Consider the following 22042-nt stretch of genomic DNA (forward strand, 5'->3'; position numbering starts at 1 on the left):
TGATGTTACCTAAAAGTTTCCACTTCATCTGAACTCTAATTTCTACTACATTACCTGGCTTAGCATACCTTTTCAATCAAAATGCTTCTCTCCAGACAGCAACTGGTTCTTTGGTTTTATTTGAGATGGTATCTCCAGTATGGATGATAAACTAGTAAGAGTTCTGGGCAGGCAATCTGGATAGAGAAGCTGAGTAGTATTACAGACTATAAAATAAACACTCTCATATTTATATACCAAACGCCCTCAAATTTACATAGCAAAACATATCCAAAAAACAATCATTAAAATATTTATCACTACAGCACTACATTCCTTCATTAAAGGAGACAATTCAGTTGAATATACTTAGAATACCCAGCTATTATTTTTTTTAGAGGGCTGAAACAGAATGTTAAACTACTAATTCATATTGATCTGAACTTTAATAATAAATTCATACACACATTATTAACTGCCCATATGATGATATTCAAACTGTTTCAGTTACCCAGACAGGTCTACAATTTACTCTTAAATTTTCTGCAACTGCACATACACCCACACACAAATCCATAGCAGAACAATATCAAATAGAAACTTTCCTCTCTAAAACTTATAGAAAAGGGAAAGCTCAAAAGTTATAATCTATAGCTACTGAAGGATAAGATTAGGCTTTAACTGAGAGACTATTTCAGTTCATTCTAATATTTATCCAGTCATTTATTCAATATATTGAGTTCCTACTGAGTGAAACACACATTTGAGAATACAAATTATATCCACTTTAAATACAACTGAGGCAGCCTAAAAAGTGTATGTAGGACCAAGGCCCAATTATTTGACCTGACTGACCTTCAATATTCTCATCTATAAAATGGGAGGGATGAAAAGCACAGTATGCCATCCTCAAAGTATGCCACTTAGGCATATTAAATATTTTGAGCTGTAGGTATTCAAGTGCAGGAAGGCATTATCTGAACTTCCTTTATTTGCTTAAAGATAAATCCTCTAGAAGGAACTCACTTGTCATAAATCCCCTCCCTGGCAGAGCTTCATCAACCAAGGAGAACTGACTATTAATCACAGGAGAGGAGACCGGATGTCAACACCACACTTAGATAAACTTTGGTCACAAAGTATCATATCTTCTATTTCTCTAAGGGCACATTCAGCTTTCCTAAAAATCATTTAAGAGGCCTACGTACTGCCTCTCCACTTTTCCTATTAAGATGGTCTTTAATCCTGACTTCTGAAAGCCACCTCTTTAAGTTACTCATTTTCCTTCAGTGTGTCCCATGGATACCTGAAGTATACAAGTTAATAAACTTGTTTGTTTTTTTCTTGATAATTGGCCTTTAGTATAAGATTTTAGCTAAGAAGTCAGAAAGATGGAGGGAAAATTATTTTCCTCCCATACAGTTTATGGTGACAAAGGATGGGATTACTGAGATAGGCTTGTTCCAGAGCCTGCTGATGGGATCCTGGGAGAACTGGCAGAAACCAGCAATGGGTAAGAATTCTTACCAATTTGAGCTTTCCCTGATTTCTGTCTATGATGCCCAGTAGAAAGAGAAAGGTGAAATTTCACAATGTCCCTTCCTTTTCAAATTCAGATTAATGGAAGAAAAACATTAGTAAAAATCAGTTCTCTGAACTGTGACTCTTGTGAATTTGGTTTTGATGTACCCATTGGTTATTGATCCTTGCCTTCCCAAGGACAGCTATAACTTTTTTGTTCATCTTGTGTCCTGAGAACCTGGCTTGGATTTCTGCCTGCCTGAGGCATGCACGTTATGGGTTCTTGTGTGTGTAAGCAGCTCAACTGTCAGGTTGGGGGCCAAAATAATACGGTCAGACAGAAATGTGGGTTGCACATTTGCAGCCAGTATCCTACTGGCTGTTGCTAGCTTGGAGAGTGGAATGTTACCTTAAAATTTTGTGTATCACAGAAATAACCAAATTTCCCTGTCAACTGCATTAGAATGAACTCTCATTAGACCTTTAACCACGGCCACTTTTAAGTCTTTTGTCATTTATAGTTAATATTTACGCTCATGCTTTCCTGAAAGCTTTTACAAGCAGCTGTGATCCAAAAATGCCTGTCTTCAAAAAGATTCGTGGAAATCACTCTGACAAGTACTCTAGAATACAGATTTCTAATAACTTTAAGATCAGACCATTGAACTGGGTAATAATTTCCAGAATGCTAATGGAAAAAAAACTAATGGATTCATGAAACTAACAACTCTAGATCAGGCAAAACAAGAATAATTGCATGAGCCTGAATAAAATGATGAGAATGATTTTAATTTTTTGAGTTTGTGTTAAAAATATTGCTAGTTCTTTAACATTTTAACAGATTTAAGGAAACCTTTTCTCTTAAGCTTTCTATAACTTACAGCAATTTAGTAAAGTATACCTTTGTAAACAGAAAGGTTTTCTCCCTTCCTGATCCCTCCAGAATTCAGAAACTCTTAACGAGTATTTTTAGTTTCACGGCAATATAGTTATTTGCATAGGTTCAATAAAAATCTGTTCTCTTTCTAATAGGACACAATTGGAAACATTGGCTATATTGCCAAAGTTTTGACTGGAATGTGTTATTGAGAAGGATGTGCATATCAGCTTTAAGGAACTAAGGCTGACTTTATAGAGCCAATGAAGTCCCATCAGAAGCAAAAACACCTGGTATCTTGCTTTCAGAGTTCTCAGCCTTACCAGGTGAGTAAGGAAGGTCATTTCCTGGCCGGCCAAAGAAACTCAGGATTTCTTGGGGACCTCAGTAAAAGAGAAGAGTTCACTCAAATCTCTAAATATTGCAGGAGAAATCGGACAGTGAGCCCTTGACTTGGCTTCCTAGGCTTGAGACACTTTTAAAAGTCTAATCTCAGATTCCTTCTGAAAAGTTTCAGCAAAGCAGACTTAAAAAGAGCCTATATGGTCAAATACTATCCTTGCTGCACTTACGTAAATAATCAGGCCAAGTTTCATGAGACTAGACTTACTTTGCAAACAGATTAGTCTTACCGTGATTACCACTGGGAGAAATGGAGATGACTATAGAGAGGAAAATTACGTTTCAGAAGCACACTTTTGTGGATTATCAGATTCTAGTGCCGTTCATTTCCTTTGAGGTTTTGTTAATTACTTGTAAAGGACTGGTTACTAAATTATTCTAGTTTCCACCAATAGCTGGCTAGGACTCTCCAAACCAACATTTCCAATTTTCTTTCACCCTTTTAACCTGGAATCATAAAAAATAAAAACTGTCCTTTTCCCAAAACCCTGCAAGCTGAAGCTAAACAACTCGATATGAACTTTAAAGAAGTCTCCAGTGCTCCTGGAGACAAGGATAACTCTATTTTCCTTCCAGTTTTATTAAGGTATAATTGACATACAGTACTGTGTAAGTTGTATAGCATAATGATTTGACTTACATACATCATGAAATGATTACCACAGTCAGTTTAGTGAAGTCCATCAACTCATATAATACAAAATTAAAGGAACAGAAAAAAAAATTTTTCTTTGTGATGAGAACTCTCAGGATTTACTCTCTTAACAACTCTGATACATAATGTATAGCAGTGTAATTATATTTATCATGTTGTACATTACATCCCTAGTATTCATTTATCTTATGACTAGAAGTTTGTTCCTTTTGAGTACCTTCATCCAACTCCACACTACCCTCTGTGCTGCGGTCTTCTGGTAACCACAAATCTGATCTCTTTTTCTGAATTTGTTTGTTTCTGAAGTACAAACGATTTACAACATGAAGTTCCTGGTATACAACATAGTGATTTGATATTTCTATACATTTCAAAGTGATCACCATGGTAAGTCTAGTTACCAGCTGTCACCATACAAAGATATTACAGTACTCATTATATTCCTCATATAGTACACTTCATACTCATGACTCAAAGTTTGTACTTTTTAATCTCCTTCACCTATTTCTCTCCTTCCTCCAACCCCACCCCTCTGGCAACCACCTGTTTGTTCTTTGAAACTATGACTCTATTTCTGTTTTGAAATCTCATATTTGAAAGTTCTTTTCTGTTCTGTTTTAGTACTTTATTTGATCCTAGTAATAAATCTTTGAGGTAGTATAGATACATTTCTCAAAAATGAAAATTTAACAAGTATTATAAAATTTATAAAAGCCCAACAAACAAGAGAAAAAGAATGTTTTGGACTAATGGTAGACTTCAGAAAAGTTTCATTAAGAAAGAAGTACAAACTTTTAGTTAGAAAAGAAATAAGTCCTGGGAGATATTGTACAGCATGGTAACTACACTTAATAATACTGTATTGTATATTTGAAAGTTGCTAAGAGAGTAAATCTTAAAAAGTTGTTATCACAAGAAAAAAAACTTTGTATCTATGTGTGGTGATGGATGTTAACTAGACTTGTGGTGATAATTTTGCAATACATACAGATATCAAATCATTATGTTGTATACTGGAAACTAATATAAAGTTATATGTCAATTATATCTCAACAAAAAAATTTTCAAGGAGGTGGTATTAAAGAATAAATAGAACTTCTACAAAGATGGTAGGAAGGCCTTCCTTGTAGGAAGAAAGGATGTAAGCAAAGATAGAACATGTTCAGAAATTTCATTTCAAAGTAACTACTATGGTTTAGCTAAAAAATAGAATATGTGGGACAAAGTAAGTTTTTTAAAAAAGAGTGAAAGGGCATATTGATTTGATTGGAGCCATGGAGCTACAAATTTTGAAGAGCTTTGAATGCCACCCTAAATAATTTAAAATATATTCTGGAGCCAATGGAGAGTCATTGAGTATTTCTGAGGGAAGGGTCACCAAAGAACGAAAAGACCTCTCTGGCTTTAAAAAGCAGTATGGGGGGAGTTACTGTAAGGGAGACAGGCTGAGGGCAGCAAGTCCAGCCACTGCTATAGTGCAAATAAGAAGAGGAAAGAGGAGCCACATTTAGCACAGAGGCAGTGGGAATGAAAAAAAGCAGCAAACTGAGATGCTGACGAAGTAGAATCAATACTTGGGAGGAAAGCCAGGAGCAGAAATGTAAATTTATAAGTCACGCCCTTCCTTATAGGAAACAACTTGAGTTTACCAGTGAAAATGGAGGAAGAGCACCACGTGAGAAACGGCACCAAATTTCATCTTTTAACTACCAAAGTTGTATGCTGATTGAAAACAAAAAACTTAACTCTGGTTCCATTTTCAAACACTGCAAGTAACAGAACACAAGAAAAGATTCAGTCTTTTACCACAAAGTAATGAAACGTTAAGTGGTTTACTAAGCAAGGCCCAGTACTACATTTAATATTATTCTTTAATTCACGTGAATCCGCTTTCCTGGGAGTTTATCTGATCTAAGTAAGTTCGTTAATTAAAATTCTCCCTTCCTAAACATTCAGAACCCTCCCCCAACACACACACCTGTTCCGGTAGGAATCCACCTGGCCTCGGATGGCCCTTGCCTACGTGCTAGCCTTACCAAGGACAGCCTTTCCATTCCTTGAAGTCCCTGCGGCTTCTTCGGCGCAGGGTCCGGATCTGGTGGGCCTGCCACCGGGCTACACCCGGAGCGGGAGCTCCAGGGCCCTTCGCTGAAGGAATGAGCGCCAACCTGGCCGTCTGGCCACTGGTCCCCACGCCGCAGGCTCTGAAGCACACACTGCCGTTTTCATTCGCTTGACACACCCCTTTCCTCGGGCCATTTACCTCCTCCTCCACCACCCAGCACATTCCTCACGTCGTCCCTCGGAGTTACAACGTGTCATTTCATCCACTCCCACACCGACTTCGCTAGTACTTAAGGTCTTCGACACCGTCCCCTTCACTCAGACGGACTTCACATCAACCCGCGCGCGCCGCCGCCGCCGCCGGAGCTGTCCCCGGCCGGAGCCGCAGCCTCCGGCCTCCCTGTGCCCGCCAGCGCCTCGGAGCGCACCGTGCTCACCTCCCGCGCGCCTCGGCCGGCTGCGCGCACTGCGGGCGGCGGCTCCGCTCCGCCGGGCGCCCCAGGCTGCCGCGCCCGCCGGGTCCCCCGCGACCCCCGATGCGCAGCGCCGTCCGCTCCCGCCGCCGCCGCCGCCGCCGCCGCCGCTGGCCCGGTGCGGCCCAGGCGTTTCCGGGTTCCCGCGGTCCCGTCTCCCAAATGCTCCGGCTTCCTCCTCGGCCCGGGCAAACGCCGTTCCCTGCTCGGCTCTGACGGCCCCAGCTCGGCTCTCGCCAGCTCCATCCTGAAGGCGAGGCACCGGGACGGCTCCGCTGGCGACCCCCGCTGCCGGCTTCACTGTCGCGTCACCCCCCAGGGGCACTGCCTCCTGCTAGATGTGTCCTGCGGGGACGAGGCGGACGGAGTGACTCGCGCAGCGGACCCTGCCGGGCTGCCGACTGGCGAAGGGTGCCACGGCGTCCGGCCGCGGGAGTCAAGTCAAAGTCCTCTGGGGCAAAGGACCAAGGCTGGGGGAGTGGGCAGGCAGCTCCGGGAAACAAACAGACCTGCTTCTAGAAGTAACTGTTACTGACTGTGAAAACAAGCGAGATCCACTCCGGCCCAGGCTGCCACCCAGTCGTGGAAGAAGCGTGGTTCAGTTGGAAATGACCACTTCTCCCTCCCTAGCTGAGACCTGGAGGCTGAGCGGAGCCCAGCGCGCTGCCACCAAATAGCAGAGCAGGGTTACCCCTTTCCTCTTAACACAGTGCCGCTATGAATTAAGCCTGTGTCTCTTTATATTGCAGATGATTAACACTCCGTCCAAGAAAGACAAACGGAGAAAGAGAGCAGAAAAATAAAATTAAGTAACTGTGTTCGAGTAGAGTAACTGGCTTTCAAATATTTCGTAATATGAAGTTGATAAAATCCCTGATTGGTGGAATATATATTACATCTTAATGTTTGTCCAAATATTTTGGAACTAAAATGTCCCTGGTAATAATAACAGCTAGGCACTATTCTAAGACTGAGTTAGCTATATATATACATAGATATAATATGTAATGAATATATATATATATATTCATTTTAAAATACTAGTTAGTAATTATGTGTAGTTTTAAGGGGAAAAAGATTTAAAATATTTTTAAAATACACCAGCAGGAAAAATATACCTTATGACATAAACACATTTTGTTTTAGAAGAAAAGAGCTTTTAGTGTGTTCAGAAATATTTAAAACAAGAAAAAAGAAAAGTGGAAGCACTTAGAGTTATGAAACAGTAACGTGTACTTTGGCATTTTGGAAAATGGCCAAAACTTTAGGCAAATAAACACAACAATGAAAATAGAGGCCCAGAAATATGAGACCCACAACTAATGGAAAGATGTGAGTCCCAAAGCTGATGACCGAAAGCAAGTAACACTTTCATAGCCTCTCCTAGCTTTACAATTTATACTCTGATAACACTAGACTGCTCTGAGTTTCCCTGTATATATCATTCACAGTACCTGTTCCTATTCCTGATGAAAAGACAACAAATAAGAAAGAAAGAGAGCAGGGGCGATGGTGATATATGTATTTTAAAGAATTTCTTTCCAAAACAGTTAAAATACAAAAATTTTCAGTGCTTAGGAAATTAAACCTTGTGTTTCTGGGTGTCAGTTATACTATGCTCCTATGCTATTATAATTCTTAAAACTGTAGAATTGAAATTAAAGCTCACGAACAGGAAAAACCAGTTTTTCTCTCAAGCTATCAAATTAGCTGGATCTGGCATGTTCTTGTTAGTTCTTCAGGGCAAAGAACCTGTATGTCAAAAAAGCTGTAAAGCATAGCCAAAGATTATCTGCTTATCCATCATTTACCTCTGAAAGTTGAATGAAGTCACTTTCACATCATCAACAGCTCAATAGTCATGCGATTCTTTTGCTTGGAGATAGATCTGTAATGTTGATTACTCCATAGGACAGCTAGCTGAAAGGTTTGAAAGGAACTTATGTTTTATTTCCTTCTTTACACAGGAGGGACTTCTGATTGGCTCTTCTTACTATAGCAGACTTACTTTTTTCTGGGGAGGAGATGGGGGCGTGGTTTAATGGAAGTGGTGCCATTTGCTCTATCTATACATTTAGAAACTAGGGAAATTACCCTGGATGATTGCTGTCCCGTGGAGCTTGTGGATTCTGGTCAAAGCTTCAGTTATCACCTGATGTCCTTTTAAGACTCTGACTGGTAGATGAACTTGGTGGTTTGGGCATCAAGATTTGGCTTTATATCAGTCAGGGTCAATTGTAAATGGAAGTTTGAGGAATTCTCCTTTACCTGGTATAGTTACCTGACAAAATAACCACAGACTCCTTTTGTGGAAGTCTGGGAGAAAGGTGCCTGGTATGTACTTGTGCTGTTAAAGCTGGTCAGGGGCCTCTTAAGTCTAAGAATGGATGAGGGGTTGCAATCTATTGAAGCTGGGCCTCTGTTCACCAGTCCTCGAGTACAGTTGATTATACAGTTCATATGCAGTTGGATTATGTGGTTCACCAAGTACTTCCTGCTCTCCACCTTCAGGTCACATGGTAGACTGTATTTCCTGGCTCTCTTGTGCTTGAATGGGGACCACATGACTAGTTCTGGCTGTAGAAGAACAAAATTTACCATCAAAAATTTCTCTTTGGCATGTGGATTATTTCAAGCTAAAAACAATCAAGGCCCAAGAGACTCAGGAAGAAACTTTGACCTTCCCCCTTGCTGCCTAAAGAATGTAGACAGAGGACCAGTTCCAGGAAGGCAGCCATCACCACAGATAACTGTAGTATGAACCAGGTATGTAGAAGGGAGGAACCTAGCAAAATCTGTTTGTGAAAATTCCTCTCGGCGCCCCATTGGTCTGCATGGTCCAGCAACATTTGTTTACCAAACAGCTGCTTCTCCATCTCCAGATCAATTACTTTTCTCCTCTTTGAAATTTCAAACCACTATTCCCAACATCTTCTTTAGTTTTTAGCTGAAGATGATATTTCAGGTGAGGATTTCAGCCATTTTAATGAGTTACTCAGTTTTCCTGGGGCTCTCCCCACACATACATGTTATTAAACTTTTGTTTGATTTTCTTCTTTTAATCTGTCTCATGTCAATTTTAATTCTTGGACCAGCCAGAAGAACCTAGAAGCGTGGAGGAAAATTTCTTCCTCCAGACATGGTCAATCAATTGTAAGCAGATTATGTGTGTCATCAAGAGCCATAGTAGTGAATTGCTATTCTGTGATCCTTTGGAACTCTCTTTCTCTTGTGATCATGTTGCATGAAGATCGGCCCTGTCCCTGACGAGCCAAATAACTCAGAGACCAGGTCTTGGAGCTTAGAAGAAAAGAGGCAGCTTTATTACTTTGCTGGGCAAAGGGGACTCACAGCAGGCTAGTGCCTTCAAAACTGTGAGCCCACCTTGGGGATGGGGTGGGGTGGTTATACAGCTAGGGCTCAAACAATAAAGCATCAATAACAATCAACAGAATCATATTCTCTTCAGAAGACTTAGATGGCGTCATAATGCCTCCAGGCAACCAATTCTATTGAGGCCAGCAGTTGTCACTTCTTTGATCTCTTAATCTCATAAGACACTCAAGGTGTGGTCTTTTCAGTATTTAGCTTACTTTTTAAGGTTACAGTTCTGTGACCTTCTCCCTGGTGATCGACTCAGAGACTAAGCATGATTATAGCTTTTGATTACTGGAAACTGTAAGATCAATAGCTTTATTTTAACAATGGACCTGGAACTGTGAGTAGCAACCGGTCAGGGTCAGTCAGGTCAGCTGACTGTTTTAAGGGCAACCACAAGAACAAGCAATCTGTTAGCCTACATATGGCCATTTTATTAATCCTTCTTCAACCATGACTCCATAGGCCTGTATCCAACCAAGAGGGCAGAGGTGTATAGGGAAGACCCTAGCAATAGTCATTCAGCATAAACAACAAATAAATCTTTGTTACTTTATGTCATTAAGATTTTGACAAAACCTAGCATATATTAATTGATACGGAAATTGATGGCCAGAGCTATTTTAACAAAACCTTAGTTTTGTAGAATTGGCTTTGGGGTTAAGCTGGAAGAATGACTATGTTATGCATTGGAATATTTGATTACACTGCCACCCACATAACTTGGAAGGTATATAATGGAACTAGTAAGCTTGTAGCTCTGGGAGAAGAAACTAGAAACTAGAAAACAAATGTTAATAGTATATGTTGGTTAGTGTTTGCTGCATATAACAAAATACTTCATGAAAGAGAGGTACTCAAAAAATAATTGACTAATTTATAAGCAGAAATGGAAAGAAAGAAAGAAGACAGGGAAATTCAGTAACTTTCAGGGTTGGGAGTGGCAAATGCTTTTTATCTCAGTTGGTAAGTTATAAAAGTGAATAGGCTTTTCATTCCCAGTTGGTAAACTATACAATTGAGTAGGCTTTTAAAATTAAATAAGGCTATTAGAACTAGACCTTTAGGCAAGAATAAAGTCAAGCATATTTCTGTCATACCCATCTTTAAAATTTCCAAATGGTTTGAAATGTCACCCAGTGAATCCTTTCAACTGGATGAAATGGCTCAGGAAGAAGGGAACAGAGGTGTTGCTCTCCCAAAAAGCTTGATGGGTACAAGGTGCCTGGAATCAAGTAAACAGAGAAACTGGAGATGTAGCAAGAAAAGGACTGTGGGTATGGCTACTGGCAATTGAAGCTCACTGGAATCAAATAGACAGAAGCCAGTTATATTTATGAGATAATTATGCTGCCAAGGAAACCAAGAGCCCCAACAGGACTTAAAGTGCCTCTTTGGCCCCCAGTCTTCTATAGATAGGAAATGAGTTGAGAACACTGCTTAGCTTCCAAAGAGTGCATACTCTCCAATGCCCGCTTCAGATACGGCTAAGGAAGATAATCGAAAAGGAGGAAACCTGGAGTGGGCAGGCCCACTTAGAGAGCAGAATGGGCCTCTAATTCAATAACTATTTCCTGTATCCAGGGTGGGGGTAGGACCTGACAACACCTTGCCCTGGACCAGTATCAGGTGTACATTTCTGTTGGTCTTCCTCTTCTTATTTTTGTTTTTGTTCTTCAATAACTCCCTATAATCTGCCTGTTCAAAGACTTCATAATGTTATCATATAATATTTGTTCATTTTTATTTGGCTGATTTCATTTAACATAACGTTTTTAAGATTCATCCATGTTGTAGCATGTGTCAGAACTTAGTCCTTTTTATTTTATTTATCCATTCATCCAATAACCATTGGGTTATTTCTACCTTTTAGCTATTGTGAGTAAGGTACTGTGAACATTCAGGTACAAGTATCTGAGTTGCTGTTTTCAATTTTTTTGGATATATACCCAGTGGAATTGCTGGGTTATATGGTAATGCTCTGCTTTCTGAGGGACTGCCAAACTGTTTACCAAAATGTCTGTGCCATTTTACAGTCTACCAACAGTGTACAAGGATTCCAGTTTCTCCACATCCTCATCAACACACATTATTTTCCATTATTTGTTATAGCCATCCTGCTAGGTATCAAGGGGTACCTCAGCTTTGATTTGGATTTCCCTAGTGACTGATGATTTTGAGCATCTTTTTGTGTACTTAATCACCATTTGTATATACTCTTTAGAGAAATGTCTATTGAAGTGCTTTGCTCATTCTTGAATTGGCTTGTTTGGGTTTTTGTTGTTGAATTGTAGGGTTTTATATATATATATATATATATAAATACATACACACATGTACATAATATATATTATATATTATGTATGTATAAATATATTATATATATATATATATTCTGGATATTAAACACTTATTGCACAATCCAAGGTCATGAAGATTACCCTTGCCTTTTTTTTTTTAAGATGGTGATTCCCATTCATTTGTATTATGTCTTATAATATATTTAATACATATACGTATTTTTCCAGTCGGGTTTTTTATATCTAGATGAGCACAGATGCACAGAACAACTAAGTACAAAACCCAGAGGTAAGTGATTTTTAGAAAAAGATCATAGGTGTCTTCTGAGACACCTGTAAAAACTTTCTGTGAGAAAGGACCCTTGTATAAAGGCTTTTAGGACAGAAACAACACTGGAAAACTTCGGAAAGAAAACTTATATGCTACCTGAATGATCAGATATCCAAAGTATTAAGGGGAACTCAAAACATTTATCCCAATAATTATTTTCTTACTTTATTCTCAAGTTATTTTTTCAACTGTAAGTCAAATTTGCTGTTTTAGATTAATATGACTTTCATGTTTGTAATTTTTCAAAGCATGGTTGACTTACTTGAATAACAACCTAAAAATAGTTTTGTTTCTTCCACTAGTTTTTGACTCTTGCTATTTCTGATCCTTGTTTATCATTTTTTAAATGAAAGCACAAGTTCAAAATGAGCAGAAGAAAAGAAATATTTAGAGCAGAAACCAATGAAATTGAAAACAAGAAATCAATAGAGAAAATCTACAAAACCAAAAGCTCATTTTTTGAAAAAAAAATTAGTAAGATTGATAAGGCAAAAACTGTCCCATCTTACCAGTTCTTTTATCCTTGCTTTTTAAGCTAGACTATTTTTACAGTGTCATTCCTTGAGAGAGAGGTTTGGCTAATTGCTTGGTGTCAATAGCTGGGCATCATTACTACTGAGAATCAAAGAGATTCAGCTACTAACCAAGTACCCAGACTGGCCTGAAGACCAGTAGGGAACTGCCCAAATACTTGGAGGAGAAGCTAACAATTGAAACAGAATCTAAGAATATGGATAGGGTTTTTAATTTTTAATTTTTCTCTCTTTTTTTTTTATAGTCAGCAAATGAGGAGGAATAGTCAATGCAAGTTGGTTTTATGTAAAGTTTGTGGTACTTTTCATATAAGACCAGACGAAAATGCATATAAATTTATTATCTAGTATATGTGATTTTAACCAACTAGAAGTGTTTAATAAAACGAACTCTACAACAAGTACACAATGTAGGAGATAGAAGAACCAATGGTAATTTAGAAAAGGATGATAAAATGTATATAACATCATCCAAATTAAAGACATCTATGTGCTCTTCACAGCAACTGAAGACAATAATTTCCTACCAGTCACAGTTGTGAGATAATGTGATAATTGAGAACATGTGGTTAAACTTCATGTTACAAAACAACTCTTTGTAAATGTAGGGCTAAATTCAGCTACTTTAAATTGAGTAAAGGACAATCATTTTCGCTCGTCCTGTTATCACAAGCTGCTTGTATCACAAGCTGATTTCCATGGTATCTTGCAGAGCAGATGTCTATTCACGTGACTTTGAGCATTGCTCTAATTTGTAAAAAGACTAAGCAGTTTATAACAAGACCTGTGAAAATGAAAGTGCTTGTTAACGCAAAAGACATTACTTTGAAGCTAGGAAAATTCTACTTCAAATACACTTAAAGCAACACAGCCTACCTAACATAAAACTTGTAGAAGTATATCTCAATAGGTCACACCAACACAGCAAAATTTCCTGAATTATTATAAAAAGTACTGGTTCTATCACTAGTTAAACGGCATAAGCATACTCTATCCTATTTCTCCCAACGACCACAACACAAATCCTGGACAGAATACATAAAGAAACTAATCGAGGATGCTCAAAGTAAATAGTAGCAGACAAATTGGGTAAGAAATCAAAACTGAAAAATAAGACCAACAAAATAGTGAATTTCCAATTTTTTTTCCCCTTTTATTATTTCCTGGCTTAGTCTCAAGGGAACCCAGATTCTGGAATATTGTGAAGAGCACAGGCAAAAGAAAATCTCTTTCTCAGATAAGTGGAATGAGAAAAGGGTCCCCTGAAGAACAGACAGAATGGGGAAATATCCTGGTTTTGTTTTCCTCTGTTGGCTGTGCAGGGCTCCAGCTCCAAGCTGCGCTCTGTCTGGGCAGTGGCTGAGGGCCCTGGCTGCATCAGCAGCTGAGCTTGCTGATACACCTTGAAGGTAGAGCCAATTGTGGGAGGTATCTGACAGCACAAGAAGACTGAAAGCCAGGCATTCTGGCCAGAGAACCAGGAGAAGAAACCCTGGGAGCCAGAGAATGTTGTAGAAATTTTGGAGAGGAGACAACTCAAAAAGGCAATCCCATAGATATGTGTTTGAAGTTCTAGGATCACTCCGAGGAGCTCATGTGTGAAACTGACATGATATAGAAGACCAAAGTCCATGGTATAGACCACCACCCAGGCCCCTTTAGCCCCCGGGGAGACACACAGAGAACAGATCCAAATAGGACTGAAAAGGTATGAAAACTGAAATTACATTGGAACCATGCATGGCCCACAAGCCAAGACTTTTGGCCTGAACCTAACAGGGACAACAAGCTGCGACACCCCAAAAAAGAGAAAAACTCAACATTCTCCAGAGGATTTGAACAAGCCTTAGAGTTTCATAACATAACAATTAAAACATCCAGGATATAAAGCAAAATTACTCAACATTAAAAAAAATAATAATAAAACAGAGGCAAAAATAAGAAAATGGCAGCAACTCACAAGGGATAAAACAAACCCCAGTTTGAGATGACTCAGATGTTAGGATTACCAGAAGAAAACTCGATAGCTCAGTAGCAGAAAGGAAAAGAGGAAATTGTCTGTGAACTTGAAGAGCAATAGAAATTATCCAATCTGAACCACAGAGAGAGAACAATGAGATGATATCAAATAGTCTAACATTCATACATTTGAGAGGCAGGAGGAAGTGAGAATGAAATTAGTGCAGAAAAAAAAATTTGAAGAACAAAATTAGAGAATGCATACTACCCAATTTTAAGCCTCATTATAAAGCTGTGGTAATTGACACAGTGTGTTATGGGTGAAATCGTACACACGTGATCAGTGGAACAGCACAGGGTCCAGGAATAGACACAAATACAGTTAACTGGTTTTTGATAAAGGTGCAAAGTCAATTTAATGGATGAAGAATGCTCTTTCAGTAAGTGGTAGGGAAAAACAATTGAACACCCAAATGCAAAAACGAAACAAAACAAAACAAAACCTCTCTGTCCCAACCTCAAAAAAACCATGCAAACTATAAAACATTTAGAAGAAAACATAGAAGGAAATCTTTGTGGCCTTGAGTTCGGCAAATTGTTTTTAGTTATGATACCAAGAGGACAGTTCATAAAAGAAAAAAAACTATAAATTGGACTGCATCAAAACTTAATTTTTTTGTTCTGCAAAAGACACTCTTAAGAGAATTAAAACACAAATTGTAGACTGCTGGACAATGTTTCAAAATTGGACAAAGGAAGTGTACCCAGAATTCTCAAAAAAAAATGTACAAAGAGCTCTCAAAATTCAATAATAAGAAAAAGCCCAATTTAACAAATGGACAAAGGATTTGAAAGGACACTTTCTAAAAGATACACAGACGGCAAGTAAGCACAGGAAAAGGTGGTTACCATCATTAGCCATTAGGGAAATGCAAATTAAAATCACAATAAGATAACGTTACTTATCTAATAGAATGGCTAAACAAACAAGCCAACAAAAAATGGACAATAATAAGTGCTAACAAGGACAGGAAGCAACGAATTATCACACACTGTTGGTGGGAACACAATATCATATAGTTATTCCAGAAAACAGTTTTGCAATTTCTTATAAAGTTAAATACACTTGTATGATCCAGCAATCCTGCTCCTAGGAAGCTATTTACTCAGAATAATTGAAAACTTATATTCACACAAAATCCTATCAATGAATGTCTGGAGCAACATTATTCATAGTTGCCCAAACCTGGAAATGCCCCAAATGTTTCCGAATGGCTGCCTCAGCACAACGTGCAGTTCTATTGTATGACATCCAGGGGTTAGGTGTTGTCGGGGATTAGAGGCGAGGAGACATTCTGACTACAAAGGAGCGGCGTAAGGGAATTTTGGGGGTGATGGAGGTATTCTGTATCCTGATTACAGTAATGGTTCAATAGTTCTATGCATGTGTTAAAACTAATAGAATTGGACACATTTAAAAAAAATGAATTGTAGTCTCTCTCTACATATACCTTTCCCACCATAAGCTATAAACTGTAAATTCAGCTTTGTCTTGGCAGCAGGTTATTTTGATGGTGTTTTTCAGCAAATTGGCATTCCACAAAAATAAAAGTACCATTCTTTTTTATTAGGGAGGTAGCAGGTATTTGAGAAACATGTATGTCAACAAGGTACTGACATTCTTCTTCTTGAAATCCTGTGCCAGGAAGGCCACTCACTCAATTAAACAGCTGCTCCAGATCTGGAAGTTTGCGTTGCCGTTTTTCTGGCTCCTCACTACTACTTTTAAAACATTGTTCCCTCACTGACAGGGAAAAAAAATCTCCTTTGCCATTCCTACTCTCCCACCGTGTGCCCTGCTTTCCCCTGACACCTGCTCGCCACGTTTCCACACTTCTCAGGAGCATTACCACGTGATTCACAGTCTGTTTCTTTAATGTGCTTTAGCCACCTGTACCCATGACTCCATTTTGGACTTCATCACCATGATGCTCTACCTCTAAATTATAGACCCCAACAGTCGAGTATTTATCCCGAACTTCCCTTCATTTCAGCTGTGTCGTTACTTTACTCCCACTATACCTATTTATTTGAACTCCTCAGGAGTTTTAGTCACTTTGTTCCTCCATTTACCTTGTTCTGTTTCCTTCCTTCCTTCCTTCCTCCCTCCTTCCCTCTTCCTTCCTTCCTTCTTCTTTCCCTCCTTCCTCCCTCCATCCCTTCCTTCCTCCCTCCCTCCCTCTTCCTTCCTGCCTTCCCTCCTTCTTTATCTAGCTTTGACCCACAGTGTCCATAACCTCTTCCTGCCATTGCCATATCTTTTTGTACTTTCATTCCATTCACCCAGAATTACTTTAACTTGGATCAGTCCACTGATCTCCTTCTCCACTCACTCAGTTGACAAATCTGTCAAAGATTTCCTGGAGAACACTACACAACCACATAACTTAGTGGATTAGATTTAGAGCGCATTAGTGGATTGCAAATGTATGGTCTTCAGTATTAATATATCTACCTCAAGGTGATCTTAAGTATCTTCAGTTGACTGTTTCTATTATTCACAATAGTCATTTCAAACCTTCACAGATCTCTTCTAGCCAGCCTTCCCCCTCACACACATATGGCAAAGAAATAACCAAAGTTATTAGGCAACTTTCTCAGCTTCTTGAATCACTCCTGTGATAAGCAGAATTCTAAGATGGCCCCGATGACCTCTGCCCCTGGTGTCACTCACATGATTAGGTTACATTACTAGTGTCAATGTTAAACTTTACCTGAGACTGAAAAAGAGGAATGCTTAAAAAATACCCCAACCGTTTGTTTTCCCAAACTCCTCCACCCTTTCATGGTCTGAGAAATGGCTTACTGCAGAGAGCAACTTTTCCAAGTACAACTGAAGTAAGATTTTCTAACTTTCTCATGATTCTCGTAAGACTCACACATGACCCCATTGTTTATCTGTGACAAGTTCCTTTCACATGAATCTTCTGAACTGGGCAGACACAGAATGTTCAACTTCCAGTCTCTGTCTCATGATGGAGCTGAGATTAGAACTGTTTGTCTACCTGGAATTAGCTCTCCACAGAGGAAAACATTTCCTGTTCAGCTAACCAACTGAGACTTCCCCTGCTTGCAAAACAGCTCCAACTGTAAATCATTCCACCTGCAGCCTTGAGCCTTCTTAGTCAGTTCAGGCTGCTGTGACAAAATGTCCCAGACTGAGTGGCTTATAAACAAAAGAAATTTATTTCTCACAGCTCTGGAGGCTGGGAAGTGTAAGATCAAGGTGCTGGCAGGTTAGGTGTCTGGTGAGAACCTGCTTTTGGATTCACAGATGGCACCTTCTGCCTGTATCGTCACATGGCAGAAGGGGCTAGGGAGATCTGTGGGGTCTCTTTTATAAGGGCACTAATCCCATTCATGAGAGCTCCACCCTCATGACCCAGGCATTTCCCAAAGGCCCCACCTTATACCATCACATCAGACATTAGGATTTCAATGTGAATTTGGTGGGGACACAAACATTCAGACCACAGCATTTCTCTTGAAACTCTGAGGCAAAACCACTTGCTGAGATACTGTGATCTGCTCTCCCCAAGAGCCTGAATAAAATCAGTATCCTTACTTGTCCAGTTTTTGGCTTCGACAGTGTGGTGCCGTGAGTCAGGCAGGACTAGACCTCTCCTGCAGTCCCTTTTACGCCACCCAGGCAAGGAGAACTCCGCAAGTCCTTTGTGCTCCACTCCTGACTCATGATCCAGAGATGCCGTGGCAAGCCCAGCTCTTGGTCCTGTGTTCCAGACTCCTGTCCATCAGTGGCACAGTAAGGATTTGATTTTTATTCTTTTTTGAGTACTGGCTTGATTTCTGGTGCTGGCTTCTTTCAGTTTTATGGTCTGAAATTTGGATGAACTCTGTAAATATCCTAAATGGTTAATAGAAATCTTGTCTCTGTGGGTGAAAGATAGCAGGGAATCTGGCTTATTACTCTTTTTTGTCTATTTTAAATTCAAATCAATTAAGAATTTGTACCTAATGGGAAGAGAACCCCTCTTTTCTTTCTACTTGGCTGAAAAGCAAAGTTGGCTGAAATTTTAAAATTGAAGCCATAAACTCTGTTTGGGTCTGTATGTATGTTTATATGTCTGTGAGTGTAATTTTTCTTTCCTTCGTGGTAATACTAGATTATAAAATTTCTTAAAAGAGTGCTATTTGGAATGATTTAGAGAAAAGTAGGCCTTGTATAATTATGAAATTTCAGAAATTAAAGAAATTAATCCTCTAATAATTCTACTGTATATGTATATATGTAGATATATACATACATATACATTAATGCAAATTGCCTAGGAATTCAAGTTCACATTATTTAGTAAATCTTTGGCAAATAAGACTAGATTAATGTTGTTGGTTTAATAAAAACAGCTATATCTTCTGAGTAAGTATTAAATCTAAGTATAGAAAAAATATATATATACAAGGGATGATTGTGGATTTTGTTTAGAATATTGTTGATATTCATGTTATATTTTCTAGATATAAGGAACCCCTTTCTCTTTTCTCTTGAGCTATCTATAACTCATAATAATTTAGTAAGTGCTGCTTTTATAAACAGAAATGAAACATTTATAATTTTCTCTCATCCAGCGAGAAATTCAGAAACTCCAGAATTCAAAAACTCTTACTGAATATTCTTATTTTCATGGCAATATAGCTATTTTCACAATTTTGATAACAGTTTGTCCTTTCTGTTAACAAGACTTAAGTGAAAACGTTGCTTATGCAACCAAGGCCTTGCTTGGAATGTCATGATTGAGAATAATGCTCATTTCATCAGATATGACCAGGTACTCTTAAGGGACTAAACTAAACATTTGTGGCACGAATGCTGACAAAAAGCTGAGGAACACTGGACTGTTATCTGGTTTACAGGGTGAGTAATGAAGGCTACTTCCTGGCAGGCCTAGGAACTTCAGGATGTTTCAGGGAATTTGAGAAGAGAGGAATTTACTCAAATTTATAGACACTACAGATGAAATCTGACGGTGAGTTCTTGGCTTAAGATGCTTTTAAAAATCCAATGTGACATTTGTATTAAACTTCCAGCAAAGCAAACTTAAGAGGTGCTCTGTGATAAATACCAGTTTTGCATAAATACCAATCTTTGAAATTATTTTTGATTAAAAGGGGAGTGATTATAGAGAGAAATTTTATGTTTTAATGGAAAACTATGGCACCCTCCTCTGAGTCTAGTCCCAAGTTATCAAACTCTAGCCCTGTTCATTGTTTTTGTGCTATTTGCACACTTACTCAGTAAATTACAGGTAATTGATGAGTATGCAAACTCCATCTTCTCTGGTAGAGGTTTAAGTGACTTCCTTCCTCCCTGTGGAAAAACCAGATTAGGTACCAGCCTATAATTTGGACTGGATCCTGTTCCTTGGCACAAATTACTAACAGTTACCAAATGTTCAATTCTTCCACAATTCTTCAATATCTGACTACAACCCTCTAAACTAAGTTTTCCAAATTCCATCCCTCCCATATTCAGAAACTAAAAATCTGACCACCTAGATCCCTTCTGTATGCTGTACTGGCCTTTCCCCCCAGGATCTGAAGATGCTCTGTGAGCTAAAGCCCAATTACTTCATACAAACCTTGAAGGACTCAGGACTCATCGCCATAGCAGGCCATGCATGGGTTGGATTTTTCCCTGGACAAGCCACTGTCTGGGCCAGTAAGGAAGCTTGGCAAGATACTGAGCCATGCGTGCCCTTACATGAGAGGTAACATTGCCAAGAGCATCAACGTCTTAGCTTCAAGGAACTCAACGACCAGTGTGCCGCCGACTTTATGGAACCCACTCGACCGGTTACTCTCAGCTCTTGACGCTATTGACGTCAGTACACACTTTCATACCAGTAGTTCCTGTTTCCATTTCAGGCATTCCTCTATTAAGGTATCTGAAGTCCAGGAATCTAAAACAACTGACCTTTTCTAACACATCTCCATAAATGGTTCGACTGATTTTGTAGAAACAGTGCCAAAGGGACATCTTAAGGGGTTATTTTTGGACTCTGCTTGGCAGCATTCAGAAGGTTTATTCTCACCTTTGAGTTGTTCGGCAAAAATGATATTCATTCATCTTGAGCAAAAGAGTGACAGTGCTCAACTTGAGCCCTGTGTTCTTGAAGAAGGGAACAGTTAAGAAATCCCCCACTCGGCCACCAACATTTTGTGTTCCAGGAAAGCGCTTACTACAAAGCAAAGCGCCTACTCCTTCCTCATATGACTTAGATAAAACTCACTCTTCACTTTTTTTTTTTTCCAGTTCAGAAGCAAAGGGAAGCTTTCCTCTCTGATCAAAGAATGAAGAGGTACGAGCTTGCACTCTAGAGCACACGCTCTCCTGTTCACTCTCACAACTCATGTAAGCCTTGAGGGTAACTGTCACTATTTACCTGTGACAAGGCCAAATTATACCTTTCCCCTTTTGTGTGAACCTGTTGAGAAGGCCAAGCAGAACCTCCTACTACTTCTTGTTCTTTGTCTCATGATTGGTGAGCTGAAATTAGAACGTTTTTCACCCTGAAACTAGCTGTGATGGTTAATTTTATGTGTCAATTTGATTGGGCTAAGGTGTGCTCAGATAGCTGGGAAAACATTACTTCTGCATGTGTGTGAGGGTGTTTCCAGAGGAGATTAGCATTTAAATAGGTGAACAGTAAAGCAGAGAGCCCTTCCCACACTGGGTAGGCTGGGTGGGGGCCAAAGAGAACAAAAAGTGGAGGAAGGGTGAATTCACTCTTTCTTCTTGAGCTGAAACATCCATCTTCTGAGCTCTTGTTTCTTGGGCTTTTGGAATCAGATTGGCACTTACACCATCAAGTCTCATTCCAGCAGCTCCTGCCTTGTGCCATTAATAGTGGGTTTAGGGCTGGAGGTGCCCCGCATTTCTGTGGGACAATGGACACATATTTTTCTCCGCACCATTCTTACTGCCTGTAGCAATGAAGGACTTTTACTTTCTTAGGCTGTCTCTAGGAGTGAGCTTTCTCGATATGGTGATGGCTACATATTCTCTTGTGAGATGCCTCTTGCTTCTTTGGTTAAACCATTGAAAAAAAAAAGCTTACTGGTTTGAGTCGACGTTTGAAATTAGCATAGGATCCTACCTGTCAATGGCTGGCAATGCATCCTTTAAACTGGCTCTGTTTAAAAGGAAAACTTTTTGTGAAAGCTCTCATCGTTAACAGCTGTCATATTGGTACTTAGGGGAGGATCAAATTGAAAGGGAAAAAAAGTGACTAGCCTTAGAGAATCCCTTTTTAAGATGAAAGAACAAAAATTAGACTTAAAAATCCTGCATAAACTCCTCTTAAAAACTGCCTCTCCTCAGCAGTTCTCCAGGCCTCCCTACAAACAATCAGGAAATAAATCAGCTGGAGTCTGATATTCAAGGAAGAATAGAAACTGTCTTTATCTTGCAAATCTCTACAAAACCTAGCCTTGTTTCAATGGAAACAAGTCAGGGCCTAACTTTACCAGTCCTAAGGCCTTGTCTATTTCT

At 39.3% G+C, this 22042-nt stretch overlaps 1 protein-coding gene and 1 long non-coding RNA gene across 18 annotated transcripts in view; one reads left to right on the plus strand and one right to left on the minus strand.

Annotated features, from left to right (window-relative positions):
• Positions 1 to 6151, minus strand: part of SLC35A3 (solute carrier family 35 member A3) — a 36418-nt gene extending 30267 nt beyond the window's left edge. The window contains exon 1 of one of the 3 annotated variants that reach the window (XM_015243842.3): positions 5936 to 6151. Coding sequence is in view for 1 of the 3 variants with exons in the window: in XM_072968139.1 (XP_072824240.1) it covers positions 5698 to 5721 (24 nt within the window). In the remaining 2 variants the exon portion in view is untranslated. Of the gene's footprint in view, positions 1 to 5697; positions 5895 to 5935 lie in introns of those variants that run through there. The other 2 variants (XM_072968140.1, XM_072968139.1) reach the window with 2 other exon arrangements.
• LOC116281763 (uncharacterized) overlaps positions 1 to 22042 on the plus strand; it is a 67177-nt gene that overhangs the window by 39390 nt on the left and 5745 nt on the right. For 8 of the 15 annotated variants that reach the window (XR_012075975.1, XR_012075984.1, XR_012075972.1 and 5 more), the window contains 3 exons: positions 1402 to 1492; positions 2533 to 2703; positions 5066 to 5319. This is a non-coding gene — a long non-coding RNA (uncharacterized lncRNA). Of the gene's footprint in view, positions 1 to 1401; positions 1493 to 2532; positions 2704 to 5065; positions 5320 to 18105; positions 18296 to 19404; positions 19518 to 20803; positions 20903 to 22042 lie in introns of those variants that run through there. The other 7 variants (XR_012075973.1, XR_012075971.1, XR_012075978.1 and 4 more) reach the window with 4 other exon arrangements.

Source organism: Vicugna pacos, chromosome 9, assembly GCF_048564905.1.
Source record: "Vicugna pacos chromosome 9, VicPac4, whole genome shotgun sequence".
NCBI classification, from domain to species: domain Eukaryota; kingdom Metazoa; phylum Chordata; class Mammalia; order Artiodactyla; family Camelidae; genus Vicugna; species Vicugna pacos.